Genomic DNA, 22,992 nt, shown 5'->3' on the forward strand with positions numbered 1-22,992 from the left:
GAAATGCCTCAACAGTTTTTTTTGTTTTTTTTTTTTTTTTTGTCTTTTTTGTTGTTGTTGTTGTTGCTATTTCTTGGGCCGCTCCCTCGGCATATGGAGGTTCCCAGGCTAGGGGTTGAATCGGAGCTGTAGCCACCGGCCTACGCCAGAGACACAGCATCGCAGGATCCGAGCCGCATCTGCAACCTACACCACAGCTCACGGCAGCGCCGGATCCTTAACCCACTGAGCAAGGGCAGGGACCGAACCCGCAACCTCATGGTTCCTAGTCGGATTCGTTAACCACTGCGCCACGACGGGAACTCCCCTCAACAGTTTTAATACTTCTCATTTGCTGGCCTGGTATTAGTAAATTTTGGCTCAAAACTGGGAAAAGGTGCATTGAAGAGAAAATAACATGAGTTACATTGAATGTTCTCTGAAGGCCAGGCCACTCTTTTAAGGCTTTTACTGTGTTTAATGGGACCCTGAGAAGAATATGAAAAAGCAATAGCCCTATTCTCAGAAGGTCCTCCTTCCTCTGAGTGATGTTCAGCTGTGCTGTATATAGAAGGCTTGCCTGTGTCTGTGCACTTGAGAGGAAAGGGGAGGACTTGTTGGAAGCTCTTCAGCTGTGCAGAGCATCACAACAACTGGCTTGCCTTCTGGCCTACTGTGCCTGGCGAGTGGCCTGAAAGAAGGATGATCCATGTTGAATTGGTGGGTAGTTCACCCTGTTCCCCTTCTTGCAAGATTCCGTGTTGGGAACAAGCAAATTGGGTTTCCAAGCATTTGCCTTGGTGGCATATGGCAGAAACAGTGACAAGGAGGGTAACGGTTTCTGCCTGACCAAGGACATGTGGTTTTTTGGGTTTTGGTGGAGTTTTGTTTGTTTGGTTTTGGTTTTTAAGACTGTGCCCGTGGCAAAGTTCCCATTGTGGTATAGTGCAAACAAATCTCACTAGGAACCATGAGGTTTTGGGTTTGATCCCTGGCCTTGCTCAGTAGGTTAAGGATGTGGCGTTGCCATGAACTGTGGTGTAGGTTGCAGATGTGGCTTGGGCCCCATGTTGCTGTGGCTGTGGTGTAGGCTGGCAGCTGTAGCTCCGATTAGACCCCTAGCCTGGGAACCTCCATATGCCGCAGGTGTGGCCCTAAAAAAGCACCCGTGGTATATGGAAGTTCACACAGCTCATGGCAACACCAGATTCTTAACCCACTGATCGAGGTCAGGGATTGAACCTGCATCCTCATAGATACTAGTCGAGTTTGTAACCCACTGAACCACTACAGGAACAATATGGGGAATTTATCGTGACTATATAAATGTTACTGATGTGTGACTTGATTTGTCACCTTTAAGGAATGAAAGAATGGTTACTAGTGTGTTTCTCCTTTCTCAGAGGCTCTCCTTGTCGTGATTTCTACACGTCATCCATTTATGCTTCCCCTTTGGCCATCCCTGTAGTCCCCCCATGGTGTCATTCAGGGCTGGGCCCAGTTCATAGGTCAAGTTTAATGGTACAGTAGTAGGAGCGCCCCTCATCCTCAGCTTCACAAAGCTAGGTTGGTGAAGGTGCTAAAACAGTATGCTACTATTTGGTAATCGGGACGTTTTGGTGTTAGGAAATCGCCTGTTTAAAGAACTTTAAAAAAAAAAGATGTATAAGATAAAAAAATATAAGATTTGAAATTAAACTATAACATAGTTACTACAGTGACTAACTTGTTAACTGAAATATGTGTGTGTATATAAATCAGGATTCCTTTAACAATGTATCAAATCAATAAGTACATTTTATTTTTTAACTTTTTATTAAAGTATAGTTGATTTACAAAAAAATAATAATGAACTTAAAAAAATTTTTTTTCTTTTTTTATAGCCACACCTGCAGCATATGGAATTCCTCATGGATACTAGTCAGATTCATTTCCACTGAGCCATGACAGGAACTCCTAGTGTGCTGTATTTTATATTCCACATACAAGTGATATCATATGGTATTTTATGTCTTTCTGACTTTATATGACAGCATCCATGTTATTGCAGAGGGCATTATTCATGTATGTATATGTACATGAAATTTAGTAGTGAATTGATGGATGATTCTGTATATATATACCACATCTTAATCCATTCATCTGTGGATGGACATTTAGGTTGTTTCCATGTCTTGGCTATTGTGATTAGTGTGGAAGTGAACATAGGGGAGCACGTATCTTTTTGAATTATAGTTGTGTCTGGATTTATGCCCAGAAGTAGGACTGCTGGATCACATGGTAATTCTATGTTTAGTTTTCTGAGAAACCTCCATACTGTTTTCCATAGTGGTTGTACCAATTTACCTTCCCACCAACAGTATGGGAGTGTTTTTTCTTCTTTTTCTGCTTTTTGGGGCTGCATCCATGATATATGGAAGTTCCCAGGCTAGGGGTTGAATTGGACCTACAGCTGTTGGCCTATACCACAGCCGCGGTAACTCGGGATCCAGGCTGCATCTGTGACCTACACCATTGTTCATGCAAACCCGGATCCTTAACCCACTGAGCAAGGCCAGGGATCAAACCCACATCCTCATGGATACTAGCTGGGTTCGTTATCAGGTTCTGAACTTGCTGAGCCACAATAGGAACTCCTCTTTTTTTTTGGCCACCCTGGGACATATGGAATTCTTGGATGGGCCAAATCTGAGCCATAGTTGTGACCTTTGCCACACATGCGGCAACCCCAGATCCTTTAACCCGCTGCACCAGGCTAGGGATGGAACCTGCATACTGGTGCTACAGAGACACCGCTGATCCATTGCATCACAGTGGGAACTCCAGGCAGTCATTTTTAACCTATTAAATCTGTTTCTTCATCCAGAAAATAGGGACCTCTGATACTTGTATCCATAGAGTGACTTTGAGTGTTAAATGCTTATTAAGCACTTAACCTGTGGGTGACATGTAGTTTTAGTATTATGACCTTCTTTCACTATTTAACAAAGCCAAGTAAGTATCTTTAAATATATAAAGTGCTTCCTCTGTTTGAAATGATTAAGTTGTATAATTCGCCTGCTTATATTATATGTCTTGCAGAAGCATGGAATTTTAATGATAAAGTAGGATAGAGGCCTTTGTCCACTGCTTGTCTCAGGTATATTGTAATCTCATAAGAGTCAGAATGCTTTTGTGTCCACTCCTTGTCTCAAGCACCTAAAACAATCTCTGGCCCTTAGAAAGGCAAATAGTTTGTTAATTGTCCAGGCCAAAAATTGTCATATGTCCCTCCTTAATTTCAGCTAATTAATATACAATGGTAATTTTACTATAATTTTAAGATTTTGATAATGCAGAAATCTGTTTGTAGAATAGGATATTTTACTGGATGCATTAAGAAGGCCAGGAGAGTTCATTCACCAAGTAGCAGGAAATAGCAGGTCTTGAGAAAGAAACTTTACTGTGAAATTTTGTTTTAGATTTCCTGTTGTGGCTCAGCAAGTTAAGAACCTGACTAGTATCCACAAGTATGTGGGTTCAGTCCCTGGCCTTGATCAATGGGTTAAGGATTGGCACTGCCATGACCTGTGGTATAGGCTGGCAGCTGCAGGCCTAGTCTGGGAACTTCCATATGCCACCAGTGTAGCCCTAAAAAGACCAAAAAAAAAAAAAAAAAAGGAGTTCCTGTCTTGGCTCAGTGGAAACGAATCCGACTGGTATTCATGAGAATATGGGTTCAATCCCTGGCCTCAGTGGATTAAGGCTCCAGCGTCACCATGAACTGTGGTGTAGGTCATAGACTCGGCTTGGCTGTGGTGTAGGCCAGCAGCTGTAGCTCTGATTTGACCCCTAGCTTGGGAACTTCCATTTGCTGTGGGTGTGGCCCTAAAAAAGAAAAGAAAAAAAAATTTCTTTTGAGCAAGGTTCAGACTTGAAGAGCAATTGGAAAAATGGTAACTTGGGAGTTTCCGTCATGGCTCAGTGGTTAGCAAATCTAACTAGGAACCATGAGTTTGCGGGATTGATCCCTGGCCCCGATCAGTGGGTTAAGGATCCGGCGTTGCCTTGAGCTGTGGTGTAGGTTGCAGACGTGGCTTGGATCCTGTGTTGCTGTGGCTCTAATATAGGCCGGTGGCTACAGCTCCAATTAGACCCCTAGTCTGGGAACGTCCATATGCCGCAGGATCCGCCCAAGAAATGGCAAAAAAAAAAAAAAAAAGGTAACTTGAATTCTTGTGCATCTGTGTTGGGACATAGCACTCACATTTGCTTTATGTCATGTAGGTGTCATGAGGTAGACCCCCAATATTACATTGCAAGCATATTTCTTCTCTGAATACTTGAGTTTGTATCTCTTAAGGATAAGGGCAGTGTCTTGTACAGTCACCCTACAATGATTTAAGACTTTGAAGATTGGTGTCATCTTTAATAGACAATCTATGTTCATATTGTGCCAAATGTCCTAATACTAATCTTTAACAATATCTCTGATCCTAATCACTCATTGCATTTAGTTGTCACATCTCTTCAGTTTCCTTTAATTTGGAGCAATTCATTAGCTTTTGTCCATTACAACATTAGAGTTTGAAAGGTTCGTGCCAGCTGTTTAAAGAATTTTTTTTTTTTTTTTGTATTTTTTTTTCTAGGGCCGCACCGAGGCATATGGAGGTTCCCAGGCTAGGGGTCAAATTGATTGGAGCTGTAGCTGCTGGCCACAGCCACAGCAACACCAGATCTGAGCCGTATCTGTGCCCTACACCACAGCTCACAGCAATGCCAGATCCTTAACCCACTGAGCAAGGCCAGGGATCAAACCTGTAGCCTCAGGTTCCTGGTCGGATTCGTTTCTGCTGCACCACAACTCGAACTCCAAAAACTACTTTTTTTTTTTTTTTTTTTTTTTTTGTCTTTTTGCCATTTCTTGGGCCGTTCCCGTGGCATATGGAGGTTCCCAGGCTAGGGGTTGAATCGGAGCTATAGCTGCCGGCCTACACCACAGCCACAGCAACGCCAGATCCGAGCCGTGTCTGTGACCTACACCACAGCTCACAGCCACGCCATATCGTTAACCCACTGAGCAAGGGCAGGGATCGAACCCGCAACCTCATGGTTCCTGGTCGGATTTGTTAACCACTGCACCACAATGGGAACTACCAAAAACGATTCTTAATTGGGCTTATTCTCATTGTTCCCTCATGCTTCAATTCAGGTTATGCATCTTTTTTAAAATTTTTTTTATTGTTGTTTCCCCAGTACAGTTTTTTTTCTACTGTACATCATGGTGACCCAGTTACACATACATGTATACATTCTTTTTTCTCCCATTATCATGCTCCATCATAAGTGACTACACATAGTTCTCAAGGTTATGCATCTTGACAGGAATACTAAGTACAGGTGCATTACATCAGAAGGTACAGGAATACTAAGTACTGGTGCATCACATCAAAGCATAGGAATATGAAGTACCCATGCATTAGGTCAGAAGGCGTGTGATCCCAGTACTGGTTGTGATCATTTTCATTATTTGGTTAAGATTTCTCTACTGCAGAGTTTTTTGGGTTTTTTTTGTTTTTTTTTTTTGTTTTTGTTTTTGTTTTTTTTTTTTCCTTTTCTAGAGCTGTACCTGCAGCATATGGAGAGTCCTAGGCTAAGGATCAAATTGAAGCTGTAGCCGCCGGCCTACGCCACAGCAATGCAGAATCTGAGCCGTGTCTGTGACCTACACCACAGCTCACGGCAACGCTGGATCCTTAACCCACTGAGTGACGCCAGGGATCTAACCTGCAACCTCATGGTTTCTAGTTGGATTCTTTAACCACTGAGCCATGACAGGAACTCCTGCAAAGTTGTTTTGTCCCTTTGTTATTTATATTTTTGGGGATAGTATAGTGAAACTATCTTGCTCCTCAATACACCCAGTGATTTTAGCATGTATTGATTTTTGCTTGCATCAATTCTATATCTTATTGTTTTTTCTTTTTGTCTTTTTAGGGCCTCACCCACAGCACATGGAGGTTCCCAGGCTAGGGGTCAAATCGGAACTGTATCCGCTGGCCTATACCACAGCCACAGCAACAGCCAGATCTGAGCTGCATCTTTGACCACCACCACAGCTCATTAGTGATGCCAAATCCTTAACCCACTGAGCGAGGCCAGGGATCGGACCTGTGTCTTCATGGCTCCTAGTCAGATTCATTCCCACTGCATTTCAAGGGGAACTCTGAATACTCTGTCTTTTGTGGTAACTGGTGTTCTCTATCAAGAACAGCTCTCCCTTTTTCCCCATGGACCTGGGTTGTCTGAGTTACTTCACTCCAGTCCAGCAGTGGGGGTGGGGACACCATTCTAAGCTCCCTAAATGAGGCTGTTTCAGTTGGACTATTACCCTGAAAGAGTGAAACTCAGAAATAGCACACTTCTCTGTGCTTAAGTCATAATAGTATGAATAAAACTGAAAGCTTGACAGACTCTCTTAAGGGGTAAACTGCAAATAGAAATTTGCCAGTGGTTGAGATTTCTTCCTCTAGAAGGCAGTTTTAGAGGGATGTCTTAATTCTTTTATTGATTTAAAAATACCACGTTTCATTTCTTTTTCGATGTGCTCTATTTTGAAAAATCACATAATGCAAGCACAACTACATACTCAAGATTCAAACAAGTTAAAATCCATCTTGGCTAGCTCTCTTCTAACCTTCTTACTTCTCATGTTTCCTCTCTGGAATTAACTACAGTTAATGGTTTGCTGTTAACTTTTTACCTCCATATGTATATGCATGTTGAAATGCTTGATTTCGGGAGTTCCCATCGTGGCACAGTGGTTAACGAATCCGACTAGGAACCATGAGGTTGCGGGTTCGATCCCTGCCCTTGCTCAGTGGGTTAAGGATCCGGCGTTGCCGTGAGCTGTGGTGTAGGGTGCAGATGCGGCTCGGATCCTGTGTTGCTGTGGCTGTGGCGTAGGCCGGTGGCTACAGCTCCGATTCAACCCCTAGCCTGGGAACCTCCATATGCTGCGGGAGCGGCCCAAGAAATAGCAACAACAACAACAAAAGACAAAAAAAAAAAAAAAAGAAATGCTTGATTTCTTTGCTTTTTACATAATTAGATTATTCTGTAATGATTAGAATTTAGAGATCCTCGTCAGTAGTTAAAGATCGTCCTTATTCTTTACAACTATTGTGTAATGTTTCATAATATGGTTTAATCACTAATTATTGCCAAAATTTGTTAACCGTCTAGAAGTACTTCTGTCTTGTTTTGTCTTTTTTGTCTTTTTTTCTAGGGCCACACCCGTGGCATGTGGAGGTTCCCTGGCTAGGGGTCTAATCTGAGCTACAGCTGACGGCCTATGCCACAGCCACAGCAACTCAGGATCTAAGACTCGTGTGTGACCTACACCGAAGCTCACGGCAACGCCAGAGCCTTAACCCACTGATCAAGGCCAGGGATCGAACCTAAAACCTCGTGGTTCCTAGTCAGATTCATTAACCACTGAGCCACAACGGGAACTCCCGGAAGTACTTTGAGAGTGAATACTGTGTGGAGTGTTTGAGGGGATCCATAGAGTCTTAGAAACTCACAAATTATGTTTATGCTTTGTGTTCTTTGTTTTTTGTCTTTTTTTAGGGCCGCACCTGCGGCATGTGGAGGTTCCCAGGCTAGGGGTCTAATTGGAGCTAGAGCTTCCAGCCTACACCACAGCCGTAGCAATGTCAGATCCGAGCCGAATCTGTGACCTACACCACAGCTCACGGCAATGCCGGATTCTCAACCCACTGAGCAAGCCAGGGATCGAACCTGAAACCTCATGGTTCCTAGTTAGATTCGTTTCTGCTGCGCCACCACGGGAACTCCATTTTTCTTTCTTTCTTTTTTTTTTTTTTAGTGCTACACCCACAGCCTATGGAGGTTCCCAGGCTAGGGGCTGAATTGGAGATACAGCTGATGGCCTTCACCACAGGCACAGCAACGCCGGATCTAAGCCAAGTGTGCGACCAACACCACAGCTCACAGCGATGTCGGATCCTCAACCCACTGAGCAAGCCAGGGATCAAACCTGAAACCTCATGGTTCCTAATCAGATTCGTTTCTGCTGTGCCATGACGAGAACGCCATTAAGTTTTGTTTTTTTTTTTAACCCAGAAGATGGATATTTAATTTAGTGTTGCTTAAAATAACAGAGTGAATAACATGCTCATTGAACATTCCACATTGATGTGGTCAGGGAGGAGAACCTTGGTACTCAGCTAATAATACCCGGGGAGTGAATTATCCATATGATGATCTACTAAGGGATTGTAGTTTAATGAGACGAGGTCCCTGCTTGAGCCTGGGCTCCAGTGGTTGCTATAATTTGGCCATGTCTAGTGGACCAGTGTGGGGATCCAGCAGGAGTTTATCTGCACGGAAGAACAAAAGCTTTTCTGATGAGATACAGCACCTCTCACAGATGGTGAGAGTAAGTTTTCTCTTAGCGTGAAACCTTGTGTTCACGGGGCACAAGTGGCTATAGTGACAGCTGTACCCAGTGGCCAGAGAGCAAGGTGAGGGCAGAAACAGGCAGGAGTGTGTTGGAAGGGCCGGGAGAGCCCCTTTGGAAGGGACATGAGTGGGTGTGATGTCTCTGCAGTTCGGAAGAGGCAGCCGTGGAATGGGGAGGCTTGCATGTTTCTGCTCTGGGACCTGTGAGCAGGGAGCTGTTGTTGGAGAGGAAGGAGATGACTAATGTCATATACAAGTAGGCAGGCCGTATTCATGACCCACAGGAGACACCCAGAAAAAATGGGAAAATACTTTGCCTGGAATTGCAGATCTCACGTCAGCATGGGGGCGCCATCCTTTCCTAAGCACCATGCCCTCTTCTGAGCACATCCCGTTAACCTCAAGCCTCTCGCAACAGCCCTAAGAAGTAGGTTGTTCTTCCCACTTTACTTTAGGAGCGGTGGTGAAAGGGATTCCTTTACCATAACATCTAACCAGTTTGTATTTATACCATAACATCTAACTGGTTTGGGGAGTTCCTGTCTTGGCTCAGTGGAAACAAATCTGACTAGCATCCATGAGGACACAGGTTCGATCCCTGGCCTCACTCAGTGGGTTAAGGATCCGGTGTTGCCGTGAGCTGTGGAGTAGGTCTCAGACATGGCTGGGATCTGCTGTGGCTGTGGCTGTGGTGTAGCCCAGTGGCTACAGCTCCGATTCGACTTCTAGCCTGGGAACCTCCATATGCCATGGGTGTGGCCTAAAAAGACAAAAGCCAAAAAACAAAAACACAAAACGGTTTGTATTTATTAAAAACCGTAAGAAGTGTGCTAGCAGTGGTTAGATTAACCTCACCTTTCTGAGATGAAATCTAGTGTAAAACATTTGTTCTGTGATTCCACTCATGCCACCTCTGAGATGGCAGGAGCTGGCATTTTTAGATAAGCCACTAATACATTATGTGGGCAGCTATTTGAAAGCAGAAGAACATGTCCTGATTGGAAGGTAAGAACTGGATTTATTTTGAAGCATGCCTGGTTCTCAGGCCCTGTGAGCCTGCTGTTTTGTCGGCCCTAATACTTGTCCCACCTGGCCCACTTATTAGAATGTCCCTTGGGTTGCAGACACTCGGCAGCAAGTGCCTGTCCCCTGATCTCCTGAGCCTGAAGGGAGCAGCAGGCCTTTCACACTCGCCCGCAGAGAGTGCTGAGAGCAAGTGACGTCCCCGTACGGGTTCCCACCTGCTTGTTCAGCACCAGAAATGGCGAAATGCTGGTAGGTGCCTGATGGAGAGAGAGGGGCTCTGAGATGACCTCCCATCCCATGTTGCTGCACGCCTCCCCCTGATTTATAGCCATGAAAAGAAAGAGTTTCCAGAGCCTCAAACTCTCAGCTGGGATCCTGCCTAAATCCTCCTTTCCCCTTCATGCAGGGGAATAGGATGGGATTTTGAAATACGAAGGTCCTATGAGTCATCATTCTCATTCCCTCCCCTGACACACAGATGATGCACATAGTGACTTCTGACTGAGCTTTCTTTTTCTTTTTATTATTTTGCATTTCAGGGCCGTACCTGCAGCGTATGGAACTTCCCAGGCTAGGGATCAAATTTGAGCCACGGCAATGCTGGATGAATCCTTAACCCGCTGAGCGAGGCCAGGGATCGAACCTGCATCCTCATGGATACTAGTCAGGTTTGTTACCGCTGAGCCACAGTGGGAACTCCCTGGTTGAGCTTCCTGCTGGTATAAGTGCTCCATGAGGGTGGAGGGATCTGGATGAGAGTGGAGACAACCTAGCTTTGCACCTGAATGGATTTTTTTTTTCATTTTAAATTTATGAAAATAATACATGCACAGTTAAAAATAAACTATTTTGGAGTTTCAGCCACAGCGCAGTGGGTTAAAAACCTGACTTCAGGGAGGCACAGTTTCCTTCCCCGCCCAGTGCAGTGGGTTAAAAGACCCAGCCCCGCCCCAGCTGTGGCACAGGTCACAGCTGGGGCTCAGATTCAGTTACTGGCCCAGGAACTTCCTACGTCGTGGGTGCAGCCAAAAATACAAAAAAACAAAAAAACTATCACTGGGAGATTAATGATGAAATCAAAGTTCCACAGCTTCCTGTTCCTTCCTGTCCTCAGTCACAAGCTGCTCCATGTATCTGACTCCTGAGGCGAGTTTGTCAGCATCAAATTTCCCATTTGATAAGATTACAGGGAAGTCTCATCTCACGTAGGTCAGTAGGTCAGAGCGCATAGCCTGTTACACATTTTCCTCAAGGCGATGAATATGCTGAACTTGTGCTGGATAGAAGTGGCCAGAGTCTTTGCAGCCCTTCTAATCACTCTGTGCTGCCACTGCCCCTTGCTTTGACCAGCGGAAAGCAGCAGAGTGACATGCCTGGTTTCTGAGCCTCACCCTCCAGAGGCCTTACAGCTACTGTCATGTTCCTTCTGTACAAGGTCACCTTGGGAATAAGCTTGCCCTGGGCCCCTGCAGGATGAGATCCTAGGTAGAGAGAGTGATCCCTGAAAATAGGCCCGGGTTTCCCAGCTGTCACAGCCAGTCTTGACCCAGAGTGAAGTCTGCAAATGCTTGTCCCCAAAGAGCAGAACTGAGCTGAGCCCAGATTAAACTGCCAAACTGAAGAATCAGCAAATACTAGCATGTTCCAAGTCAGTCAGTTTTGGGTTGGTTAGTTACTCAGCAATAGATGTGGACAAAAACCTGACTGTGCCCTCAATCCAGTTAAGAAAGAAGCATTTCCAGTTGACAAATGAGAAACTGTACCTAGAAGTAACTGAGGCCATATGAATTGGGGCTGGGGGTCAGTGGGTACCTGGGTGGTTATGCACTGTTTCCCTTTATTGAACAGTCTCATCCAAGTTATAAAACTTCAGCACAGCCTCAGAACTTAGGACCTAGCCTTATTTGTCCAATGAAAAAAAATTTTTCTTAAAAAATGTTTCAATAGGAGTTCCTGTCGTGGTGCAGTGTTTAATGAATCCGACTAGAAACCATGAGGTTTCGGGTTCGATTCCCGGCCTTGCTCAGTGGGTTAAGGATCCAGCGTTGCCGTGAGCTGTGGTGTAGGTCAAAGACGCGGCTCAGATCCTGCGTTGCTGTGGCTCTGGCGTAGGCTGGCAGCTACAGCTCCGATTTGACCCCTAGCCTGGGAACCTCCAAGTGCCTCAGGAAGCAGCCCTAGAAAAGGCAAAAAGACAAACAAATAAAAAAATAAAATAATAAAAACAAAAATGTTTCAATAAAAGATATATCTTTTATCCATTATTTAAGAGAAAGTAGTCACTATTTCTCTAATTTTTGTTCCTGTTGAATATTTCACCCTAAAATTAACATTGAATGATGGAAAACGATGAGTCTCTTTAGGCCAGATTCGAGATGTTGAGAAAAACTGGAGATAACGGAAAGCTTTTCAGTTGGGCAACTACCCTTTTAGTGAAAATAAGATGGGAAGAGGACCAGAAAGCAGGGTGAGTGCCGTGCAGGAGAAAAGGCAAGGCCACTGAGCAAATGGATTTGACTTTCGAGGCTATTCAATCTGTGAATAAATACAGACCAGCTAGTACTATGTCACTAATAAGACCAGAATGGTTTTTTTTTTGTTGTTGTTGTTTTTTGGGTTTTGTTTGTTTGTTTGTTTTTTGGTCTATTTAGAGCTGCACCCATGGCATATGGAAGTTCCCAGGCCAGGGGTCAAATCGGAGCTACAGCCCCCAGCCTACACCACAGCCACAGCAGCACGGGATCTGAAACACATCTGCAAGTTACACCACAGCTCACTGCAACACTGGATCCTTAACCCACTGAGCAGGCCAGGGATTAAACCCATCCTCATGGACACTAGTTGGGTTTGTTACCATGGAGCCACAATGGGAACTCCAGCAGCAGAATTTAAAACCATAGCTTCTTTTTTAGGATAGTTTAGCAGTATAGCTCTTTGGATGTTTGCATTCCAAATTTCCTGTGCATGTAATTTCCTTTTTTCTTAATCAGAATTGTGGGGCGGGATCTCTACTCGCGATGTGATCTGTCCGTGGTACTTGGCAAAGCTCCCAAGCAGCGTGCAAAGCTTCCCAGCCAGCCCTGAGAGCACTTTCGGTTTAAAGCCACCTGCGGTGGCCAGACAGCCTGGGAACCAGGCTGGTACACGTGTTCAAGCTTGGACAGCACTGCTGACAGAGGACGGCAAGGGTGCAGCCCTTCTCAGATCTACACACGCCCTGGCTCTGAGCAGTGTGCCCAGGCTGGCCTCGTGGATGCAAGGACTCAGAGGAACTCGGTGACAGGAGCACGGGGCTTCCAAGGAAACGGTGTGTTTCCCATTGAAGGCCTTCAAAGTGGGTGGCTTTTCATGTGCAAGTTCCTGGGCCAGGGATGGAATCCAAGCCATAGCAGTGGCAACGCTGGATCCTTAACCTGCTGTGCCACCAGGGAACCCTGTTCGTTGCTTTGCTTTTCTGAGATAACGTGTTCTTCCTCCCACGGTGAAAAGTTGTTGCCTATGAGACCTGAGATAGATTCTAGTCTATAGAGGAGGAACTGGGTGGTGGTGAAAACCTGGGTGCTAGTGGATCTGTTTTGCATCCTGATTATGGTGGTTGTTAAACAGACCTATACGTATGTTAGAATTCATGGAACAGAATATGGAAAGGAAAAAACAAGCTTTACTATATAATTAAACCCACAGGGGGCTTCAGCTAGACTGCTTGGGTTTGTTTGAATCACACTTCTTAATTTTGTGACCCTGGGCAAATTACTTGTGTCTTTGCTGCCTCATTTTTTTTTTTTTTTGGTCTTTTTTGTCTTTTTGTTGTTGTTGTTGTTGTTGTTGTTGCTATTTCTTGGGCCGCTCCCACGGCATATGGAGGTTCCCAGGCTAGGGGCTGAATTGGAGCCGTAGCCACCAGCCTACGCCAGAGCCACAGCAACGCGGGATCTGAGCCGTGTCTGCAACCTACACCACAGCTCACGGCAACGCCGGATGGTTAACCCACTGAGCAAGGGCAGGGACCTCATGGTTCCTAGTCGGATTCGTTAACCACTGCGCCACAACGGGAACTCCCTCATTTCTAAATGCAGGTAATAACAATACCTCCTGCATGGGGTTGTTGTAAGGATTCAGTTATAACATGCAATGCTTAAAAGTGCCAGGCTCATTGTATGTGCTAAATAAGGGTTAGCTGTTGGAGTTCCCGTCGTGGCAAAGTAGTTAACAAATCTGACTGGGAACCGTGAGGTTGCAGGTTCCATCCCTGGCCTTGCTCAGTGCATTAAGGATCCGGCATTGCCGTGAACTGTGGTGTAGGATGCAGATTCGGCTCAGATCTGACATTGCTGTGGCTGTGGTGTAGGCTGGCAGCTCTAGCTCCAATTAGACCCCTAGCCTGGGAACCTCCACATGCCGCAGGTACGGCCCTAGAAAAGGCAAAAAGACAAAAAAAAAAAAAAAAAAAAAAAAGAGTTAGCTGTATTATCATTATTATTATAAGAATATAAAGGGAGTTCCCTTGTAGTACATTGGGTTAAGGATCTGGTATCATCACTGCAGCAGCTTGGGTCACTGCTGTGGTGTGGGTTCCATCCCTGGCCTGGGAACTTCTATATGCCACAGGCATGGCCAAAAAATACCCAAACAAAAAAGACTGTAAAGGAATAAAAATAAACTCTCTGGGTTGTCATATGATCATCGAAGCTACTGATAGTCTGAACGAGCAAGGCCCTGCAGTACTGCCTTTAGGCAGGACAGGGAGAAACCCTAGAAAAGGCAGTGCTACCAAGCAAATTTAGTCTATCATGCTATTTTCAGTGGAGGCAGAAACCAACCCTAAACCATAAATTCCTCTTGATCTCTTTCATTCATTCATGTACTGATTGCCAGCTATTTTCCAGGGACTTACTGGAAAGCTAGGGTCTTGGCAGTCTCTCATGTCCAGGATAACCTGATGATGTGTTCTCTAGCACATGTGTGTATTTCTTTTTGAGTGTGTGGCCTGTTTTCTCAGATTTCCTAGTTTCTGGCAGAAGTACTGGAAGTGTCTATGATAAAGCATCATACCTGTTAACCTCCTAGTGAGAATATTGACCAAAGAAATACTTCCACTAGGTTTATTACTCAGAGGGTAGACTCTGAGAGAAAAAGGAAGCTTCTGAAAAACAGGAGCTCGAGGCGCAAAGCCTCGGATGATTTAAGGATGCTGTACATATGCTCAGGAATGTTCAGATCATGAAAGTCCTGTACCAAATAAGGAAATATAGATGCTCTCTGCCCTGAAGGGTATGCATGAGGCATTGTTCCTCTATGATGCTCAACTGTTAATCTCAAGCCATCGCAGCCCTTTCAGGGTGTCTGTGGGGTGGACGACATGACAGAGACAGTAGGAGCAGGCAGAATGCTGCCTGTTGGAGTCATGTAAATCTGAAGTCTGGTGTCTACTGTGTAAGCATTACTCTTGCAGGTCAAGGGTGGACACCCCTGTAAGGAGAGCAGCCAAGAGAAAAGGGAACACCTGAGAAAGAATGAAATGATGCTCTTGCTTCACCAGACAGAGCCCCTGGGGAGGGGAGATGAGGCGGGGGGACCAGAGGCTGGCCGAGTGCTGGGTACCCTCTCGGTGAGGAACCAGCAGTCTGCCGGGCCTGGCACAGCAGGAGCTCCAGGTTTGTCATCTGCAGGAAACCAGCCTTGAGCTCCATTTTGCAGGAAGTGTCAGATCAAGCAACTCAGGCACACGCGAACACATCAACTCCTTGCCTGGCATGGGAAGTATCTTAAAGCAGTTGAGACGCAGGGGAGCTCCATAGTGAGGCCCTAATGACTGGCTGGCTTGCTGTTCATGATGATGGGACATACAGAGCAGGTTACACTGCACTTCGTCTCAGTAACTTTGAAGAAACTGCTGCTGTTTAAGTGGGGAGGAACAATACGAAGGGACTTTAAAAAAATAAAGCTGCATTTAATGTCACATAGAAGTCAAAAAGTCATATCATACATTTTACTTCTTTATAAAATGCCATGGGGAGTTCCCGTCGGGGCGCAGTGGTTAACGAATCCAACAAGGAACTATGAGGTTGCAGGTTCCATCCCTGGCCTTTCTCAGTGGATTAATGATCCAGCGTTGCCGTGAGCTGTGGTGTAGGTTGCAGACACAGCTCGGATCCCGAGTTGCTGTGGCTCTGGTGTAGGCCGGTGGCTACAGCTCCGATTAGACCCCTAGCCTGGGAACTCCATATGCCGCTGGAGCAGCCCTAGAAAAGGCAAAAGAAAAAAAAAAATCAATCAGTCAATCAATAAAATGCCATGGGGAGTTCCCATCGTGGCTCAGCAATTAACGAACCCGACTAGCATCCTTGAGGACGCATCCTTGAGGACGCAGGTTCGATCCCTGTCCTCGCTCAGTGGGTTAAGGATCTGGCGTTGCCTCGAGCTGTGATGTAGGCTGGCAGATGTAGCTCCGATTCGACCCCTAGCCTAGATATGCTGCAGGTGTGGCCCTAAAGACAAAAAGACAAAAAAAAAAAAAGTGCCATGAATACGAAAGGGGTGACATGCTGAACACAGTAAGGCTGCAGAGCTAATGAAAGGAACTGGTCTAGTCATTCTCTAGCCCCTCCAAACAACCTCTGTTCTATGGAGGTGAGGGGGCTGTGCTGGCTGTGCCACAATTTCTCTGTACTAACTCCTGCATGCTGCCACCGTGTAAATGATGGTGACGAAAGGGCAGTCTTCATACTTGGGTCAATGGATTAGTATTAATAAGCTGACTTAGCTCAGAAACCAACACAGTAAGAGAGCTTTCTTCTAGAAAATCCCCCGTGGACCTCTGGATGCACCAGCAGGGATGCTGGGTTGCATTAGGCTTGCAGGATGTGGTGTAAGTTAACAGCAGATCCCAGCAGAAGTTCTCTGCTGTTGATGCTCGGGGGCCTTTTTGTTGTAGTTTCTCAGGGCTGCACCTGTGGCATATGGAGTTTCCCAGGCCAGGGGTTCGGGGGCCTTTTTGGTCTGAGGTATGGTCACCACACTTTCCCGGCTCTCCTGCTTGTTTTTGCTGAGAATCATAAAAAGTTAGGACTGAGGAGTATCTAGTGTCAGTCCCTCATTTCAGAGATGTGAAAACAAAGACCCAAACAGATTAACTAATACAACAGGGAAACGTCAACTTAGTAAACTGCACTGTCTGCAACTAGCCTAGCAAGGTACCTTGGAACATATATATATTTTTTAATTTTTTAGTGTCTTTTGTCTTTTTAGGGCCAAACCCACGGTATATGGAGGCTCCCAGGCCAGGGGTCCAACCAGAGCTGTAGCTGCCGGCCCACGCCAGAGCCACAATGCCAGAACCGAGCCACGTCCGCAACCTACACCACAGCTCACAGCAATGCCAGATACTTAACCCATTGAGTGAGGCCAAGGATTGAACCTGCAACCTCATGGTTCCTAGTTGGATTCTTTTCTGCTGTGCCATGATGGGAACTCCCCTTGGAACATTTTTAGAACAACCTCAGTCAAAACATAACCATTGAGTTTGGAGCTTAGAGAAACCTGAAAATATAAATTGGTGAAAGCTTAAACACTGCATCTTTGCTAGTTGAGGTCTAAGAGCCTAGAGACAAGAAGAGGGAGGAACGTCCTGCTTCCTACATTGTAAGTTATCAGGGTAAAAACAGCACCAGCTTTGGGGTTCTGTAGTTCTCCAAGGTCAGTTTACCCTATTTCCTTCATGTCATGTAAAGATTCAGGCCTAACCTTCAAACTAGGAACAACAGATAGAAAAATAACGGTCACGACTTTAAGTTGTTAAAATTAATGGTATTTTATTCTCTCCAAAAAAAGGACTACCTTCCTGCAGATGCCAACCAAACATCCACTCTGAAACACAATGCAGCTGAGACCCACAAAGCTTTACAGGTTGCCTCTTAAAATACTAACCATTTATCCCACGACGACCCACCAGTGAGAAAGGGCTAGAGTGTCATGCTGACAGTGAACCCAGGACAGGTAGGTTCATGCCGAACCAGAGTCCACAGAAGGCTACTGGATGTTTGAGGCCAGCTTTCTCCACGAGCCTTCATCTCAACTCTGGGACCCAGGACATGACTCCCCAGGGGTTCACTGTCCACAACTCAAGTGCTCACTCATCTCGGAACACCTTATAGTAAGACTGCTGACCGATGGAGCCTCATACAGCGTCCACAGCTCTAGTGCTTCTCACTTGGCTTGAGACACATGATGGTAAGACTGCTGACTGATTGAGCCCCACACAGCGTTCATGGCAGGTGCTGATAAAACACTTGAAGTGCTCTGATCTTTGCAGACTAGACTAAGTCTGTGAGCCCTTTTCTGAGTTTTCATGCACTTTAGGGTTATGTAAGAACTACTTGTTTCCCAGTGTCCATTCTGCCCTTAAGTAATAAAACCCCACAGTCCCCATTGCCCTCTGGACCCCCAGCTTCCCTGTGGGGCATGGCCATGTCACTGCTGACCTACAGATGCTGTGATGTGTACTGCTTCCAGCTCTTCCTCCTCCTCCGTGGGGACGTTCTCCCTGATGCTGGGAAAGGACAACTCGAGCATCCTTCAATCTAGAGAAGGAAGCTGGGGTGCGTTCCCCAGGTGGGTCCTTGGATGACTACACAGAGCAGAGCCACCTTCTCATTTCCATCTCCTTTAAGCCAATGTCTTTGGGAGAAACTGATTTTCTGCCATTTGTTCATATGCCAACTGTTAAGTTGCTCCCTCAACAAATGCCACCTGGTCTCAAAAAATGTAATGGGAAGACCTGAGTCGAGCAGCACTCATTTTTAGGTGTATCTGCATTAGATACACACCCAATCAAAAATCACTTGAGCTTGCAAACTCAACGTGTTAAAAAGGGGCTCAGTCCTTGGTAGTCTGAAAAGGGTGGGAGTGGGAGGGGCTTCATCTAGTGACATTTACTACAATGCAGTGTACACTGTAGGTTGTGTAGAGTTACTCTTCAGTGTGAACAGATAAGTCTGGACGTTTATCTCTTTTTCTGCACATTGGACACAAGAGGAGAAGGCTTCTTGGTTTGACAGGCAACGCTTCTCTGGATTTGCGGTCCTTTGATGTTAACTAGGTGGGGCAAGAGTGGGAGCCAGAACGTAAGAAAAGTTCCTTGAGGCATATGGCCTCGGTGGTGCAGTCTGTCCTTAAACTGTGGCATTACTGAAACCCAACCTACACAGGCACAGGACAGAACACAAGGTGTTAGCAAGTGTTTATTACAAACAGCAGCCACAGCTCCAGTGGAGACTCAAGGGGGGCTACTGGGGTCTTTCACTCTGTTCTTAAAAGGGCATACAGTGCATTTGTGTGAAGGTACACATTTATTATCAGGGTAGGTTTTACCTTATGAATAACCAAGTATATATTCCCTAAAATACTCAGCTTATGTCAGTGAAGGCACAGCTGTAGCAAAAATACTAAAAGCCATGAGGCCACTTCCCTTTACCTGGGAAGTAGTGCTGGTGTCAGTCAGTTACCTGCCAAGGAGAACTTGATGTCAGCCACAGCTTCCGATTCGCCCAGTCCCTTGTCCAGGGTGATGTCCTCAGCAACAAGAGGAGGAGAGCCTGCCATTCTTTCTTCTCTGCCCACTGGAACCTTCCATGGGGAGGAAATGCAGATATCTGGAAGCTCCCAGTAAACCCCTGACAACTCCAATGCTAAGTAAGGCACTGACAGGTAATTCTGTACAGATGATCAAGAATAAAATCCTGGAGTTCCCATTGTGGCGCAGCGTAAACAAATCTGACTAGCATCCATGAGGACGAGGGTTCGATCCCTGGCCTCGCTCAGTGGGTTAAGGATCTGGCATTGTGTGAGCTGTGGTGTAGGTCGCAGATGCGGCTTGAATCTGAGTTGCTGTGGCTGTGGTATAGGCCGGCATCTATAGCTTGGTTCAACCCCATAGCCTAGGAACCTACACGTGCCACAGGTACAGCCCTAAAAAGACCAAAGGAAATAATTAAATAAATATCCTTTTAAAGGCAACTGTTGAAAAACTCCAAGTCACGTCTCGGTCATATGACAAGCCCAGGAGCTCTCTGAAGGGGCAAAGCCTACAGATTCTAGGGTCAAGGGCCTCATGTGGGCATCTGTCTGGTGGTACCGTCCAGACACCAGCCTCTTGTTTCATTAACTTACACTGTTGTGTACAGCCCTCCCTCAAGCCTTACACACCATAACACGGGCAGTTAAGGTAACATCCTTCTAAACACCTCATTCGAGCAGGCCTGGCTAGACAGAGATTAACCCCTGCCTCGTTACAGCTCAAGAGTACATGTATAAAACAGTAAGACTCAGCTTCTCTGTTCACAGGCGTTTCCACGACTAGGCAGGAACTGGCTCATAACCTATGTGTTTATTAACAGATGTCTCCGTGTTGAGCATTGAGGACACAAATACGGATGTTGCAGTGTGGTCCCCACACCCGAGGAGATCACCAGGTGGAATAGCATCTAAATAAATTACAAGGTAAGATTTTCCCCACACTCCTGGAAAGCAGAGCAGGAGTGAGGAGGGGGACCACGTGTAAGTGCCAGGGATGCTGGGATTAAGAACCTGGAGCTTCTCCACCCAGAAAAGGGCTTCTCAACTTCGGCGCCACTGACCTTTTGGACCAGAAGATTCTTTGTTGTGAGGGAATGCCCTGGGCGCTGCGGGACACTTAGCTTCATCTCTGGTCTCTACCTGCTAGAGGCCAGGGAGAATATGTAACTTCCCCTCACTCACACTATCCAGTTCAACTTCCTGTAGTCATGTGACCGCCAGGCAGTTGAAAAGCGGCCAGTGCTAGTGAAGAACTCAATTTTAGAGTGAATTTACTTTTAATTAACTTATTTAAATAGCCACATGTGGCTACTGTACTGGGCGGTGTCACCTAGAGAAAACCCAGCTCTGTCACTACTCTAGGATCCGTTCTACCCAACTTCTTCTGAGAGCCCAGTGTTCCCTGGTGGCTTGCTGGGTTAAGGAGCTGGGGTTCTCACGGCTGTTGTGTGTGTTACATCCTTGGCAGGGGAACTTTTGAATGCTGAGGGCATGGCCAACAAAAAAGAGCCCACCTCCCTTTAAAGCTACAATACTCAAGAATAGGTCAGGGGAGAGCCAGCTGACTGTGTGTGACAAGGATGGGTCTGTCCTACCAAAGCTTTCAGGGCTGTGGGACTGTTGCAGGGCGTGTTAAGCTGACTGTGCAACCATGAAAGCCTGTCCCCTCACCTTGAGTAAGGTGTGACCCACATGCTTCTGATACACATATCTGCCTTGTCCAAGGAAGTGATGTGCACGGGCAGGAAGTGGGAAGCCACAATTGTAAACCAAGCTAACTGGTTTACCTTGAGACAGAAAGAGTTCCTGTCCTGGCTCAGCAGTTAACGAATCTAACTAGCATCCACGAGAACAGGTTCAATCCCTGGCGTTGCTCAGTGGGTTAAGGAATAGGTGTTGCCGAAAGCTGTGGTGTAGACGCGGCTCAGATCTGAGCGACCCGGAGCTACAGCTCCGATTCAACCCCTCGCCTAGGAACTTGCATATACTGCGGGTGCGGCCCTAAAAAAGAGACGGAACTTATATTCTACAATGAAAAATCTGCTAAACCAGCACATTACAAGACAATTAAACAAACCAAAAAACCCTCAAAAAACGCTGGGACATGCTGAAGAAAATGGACTTGCCAGCGTTTGTGGCATCAACCAGGTAGACGTCGCCGCGGTAGCGCCAGGAGCGCTGGAGCGCGGAGATCAACTTTTTGACTCCATAGCCAGTCTTGGCGCTGATGAGCCGCACGTCCTTAAGCACCGCATGGGACCTGGCCGAGTGGTTCGCCTTATCCGCCCGGTCCCGCGGCTGCTTCCGGCCGGGGTGTTGGGACCTCCGGGAGCCAAGAGGCAGGAGACCGACGCGGGGGCAGTCGTCCCACAGCCGCTCCCGGATGCGCTGCCGGTATCCGGGGGCGTCCTGGGGCAGCAGGTCCACCTTGTTCCCCAGCACGATCAGCGCTTGGGGCCCACGAGCGCGGGCACGTTGGGCAGCAGGGCGTCGGGCAGATCAAGCAGGTCCACCTTGTACAGCACCAGCGCGGACTCCAGCCGCCGCAAGCGCAGGGCGCGCCGGTGGTGCACCAGCAGACAGCAGCGCTGGCACACTGTCCGCGCCAGCCCGCCCTTCGCCTGCGCCGCCGCGCGGAGGAACTTCTCGCTGGGCAGGTAGCCGGGCACGCCGGGGTCCTGGCGGTACAGCTCCGCCCCGCATCCCGAACAGTTCAGGCCGCTGGGTGCCACCGTCGGGTCCGGGTGCCCCACGACCGGCTGCGCCCGCTGCACCCGCCGAGCGGCCCGGAGCTTCTGCTGGCGCCGCTCCTCCCGCCGCTGCTGCATCTGTCGTTCGTTCTCTTCTTGCCGCTGCTGCACCTCTCGTAGCTGGTCTTGGCGGGTCGGTGCGGGCTCCGGCTCCGGGATGTACTTGGGGAACAGAAAACTCTCCTCTCTTCGCTGACCCCAGTCTCAGTCTGGCACGGAGGACGCCCACGGCCCAGGCCCCACGAGTGCTGGGATGAGAGGCTGACCACTCATCTCCTATCCAGGAGCGCGTCCCGGAGCCAAAGGCGCGCGGCCGTGGGAGAGGCTCCCTGCAGGAGGCCACACGGCAGCCTAGGAGCAAGGGTGGCAAGGGGCGGACCACCCCTTCGCGCGCGCACTGCGGCCCCAGCTGCGCGGTAAACGAGAAAAAGCCTGGGACGACCAGAGAGTTGTCATTGGTCAGCGTCGCCCTTCGGCTCCTCCTCCCTGGTCTCATCTCGTGAGATCTCGCGATGAAGCCTCTGATGCCGAGAACCCACCTAAAGCGAAGCTAAAGGCTTTGTAGGTGCGGGCTCCGCTGGGTTGGCCAGTTTGGGCAGCCAGTGAAGCTTTGCCTACTTCCGGGCTTCTTCAGCGCGCTGCCGCTGGTACTGTCTGCAGCTCGGAAATCTCATTTCTTCCTGTTTTTTGGCTATGTAACTGGCAAATATATAACACCTAAGGCCGTAAAATTATAACCACAAAGCCTTTTGTGATACATCCACTTGGGTTTTTTTCAGGTGTCATTATTAGTGGAATATTAAAAAAAACTTTATTATCTGGTTCCAAGACTGAGCGTAGCCGTAGTCATGTCTTCTGACCAGAGAAGTCTGAACCCACGATTTGCGCATGTGCAATTCTGGACGTTAGCAAATGCTTCACTCTTCGCGCAGGCGCACACAGTATGCGGCAGCCTCTTGGGCAGTGCAGGCCTGGGACGCAGGCGCAGACCTTAAGCGCCGTCCCCGTGGGCGGTGCTGGCTTGGAGCGCAAGCGCAGACCTTACTAGGCGCCCCCATGGGCGGTGCTGGCTTGGTACGCTAGCGCAGATCTTACGGGGAGTCTTAGTGGGCGGTGCTGGCGTGAGGTACAGGAAGTTTTGGGACCCCCAGACTGGGTTCATTTGTGTGGTGCTCAGGTCGTCGGTGGTCTTTTCTCC

General features: G+C 47.3%; 2 protein-coding genes across 2 annotated transcripts in view; one reads left to right on the top strand and one right to left on the bottom strand.

The window, feature by feature from the left end:
• The window catches only part of LOC100621006 (RE1-silencing transcription factor-like), a 166,732-nt gene that overhangs the window by 13,357 nt on the left and 130,383 nt on the right, over positions 1 to 22,992 (top strand). The gene's annotated exons all lie outside the window — the stretch shown is intronic.
• Positions 17,257 to 22,246, bottom strand: LOC100626988 (nitric oxide-associated protein 1; the record flags this gene model as incomplete). The annotated part of the gene is given in 4 exon segments (XM_013978717.2): positions 17,257 to 18,669; positions 18,975 to 21,494; positions 21,497 to 21,994; positions 21,997 to 22,246. Coding segments are annotated over 3 exon segments (1,131 nt in total), but the record flags the coding sequence as incomplete, so codon positions are not given.

This window comes from Sus scrofa, chromosome 8 (assembly GCF_000003025.6).
Source record: "Sus scrofa isolate TJ Tabasco breed Duroc chromosome 8, Sscrofa11.1, whole genome shotgun sequence".
Taxonomy (NCBI): Eukaryota; Metazoa; Chordata; class Mammalia; order Artiodactyla; family Suidae; genus Sus; species Sus scrofa.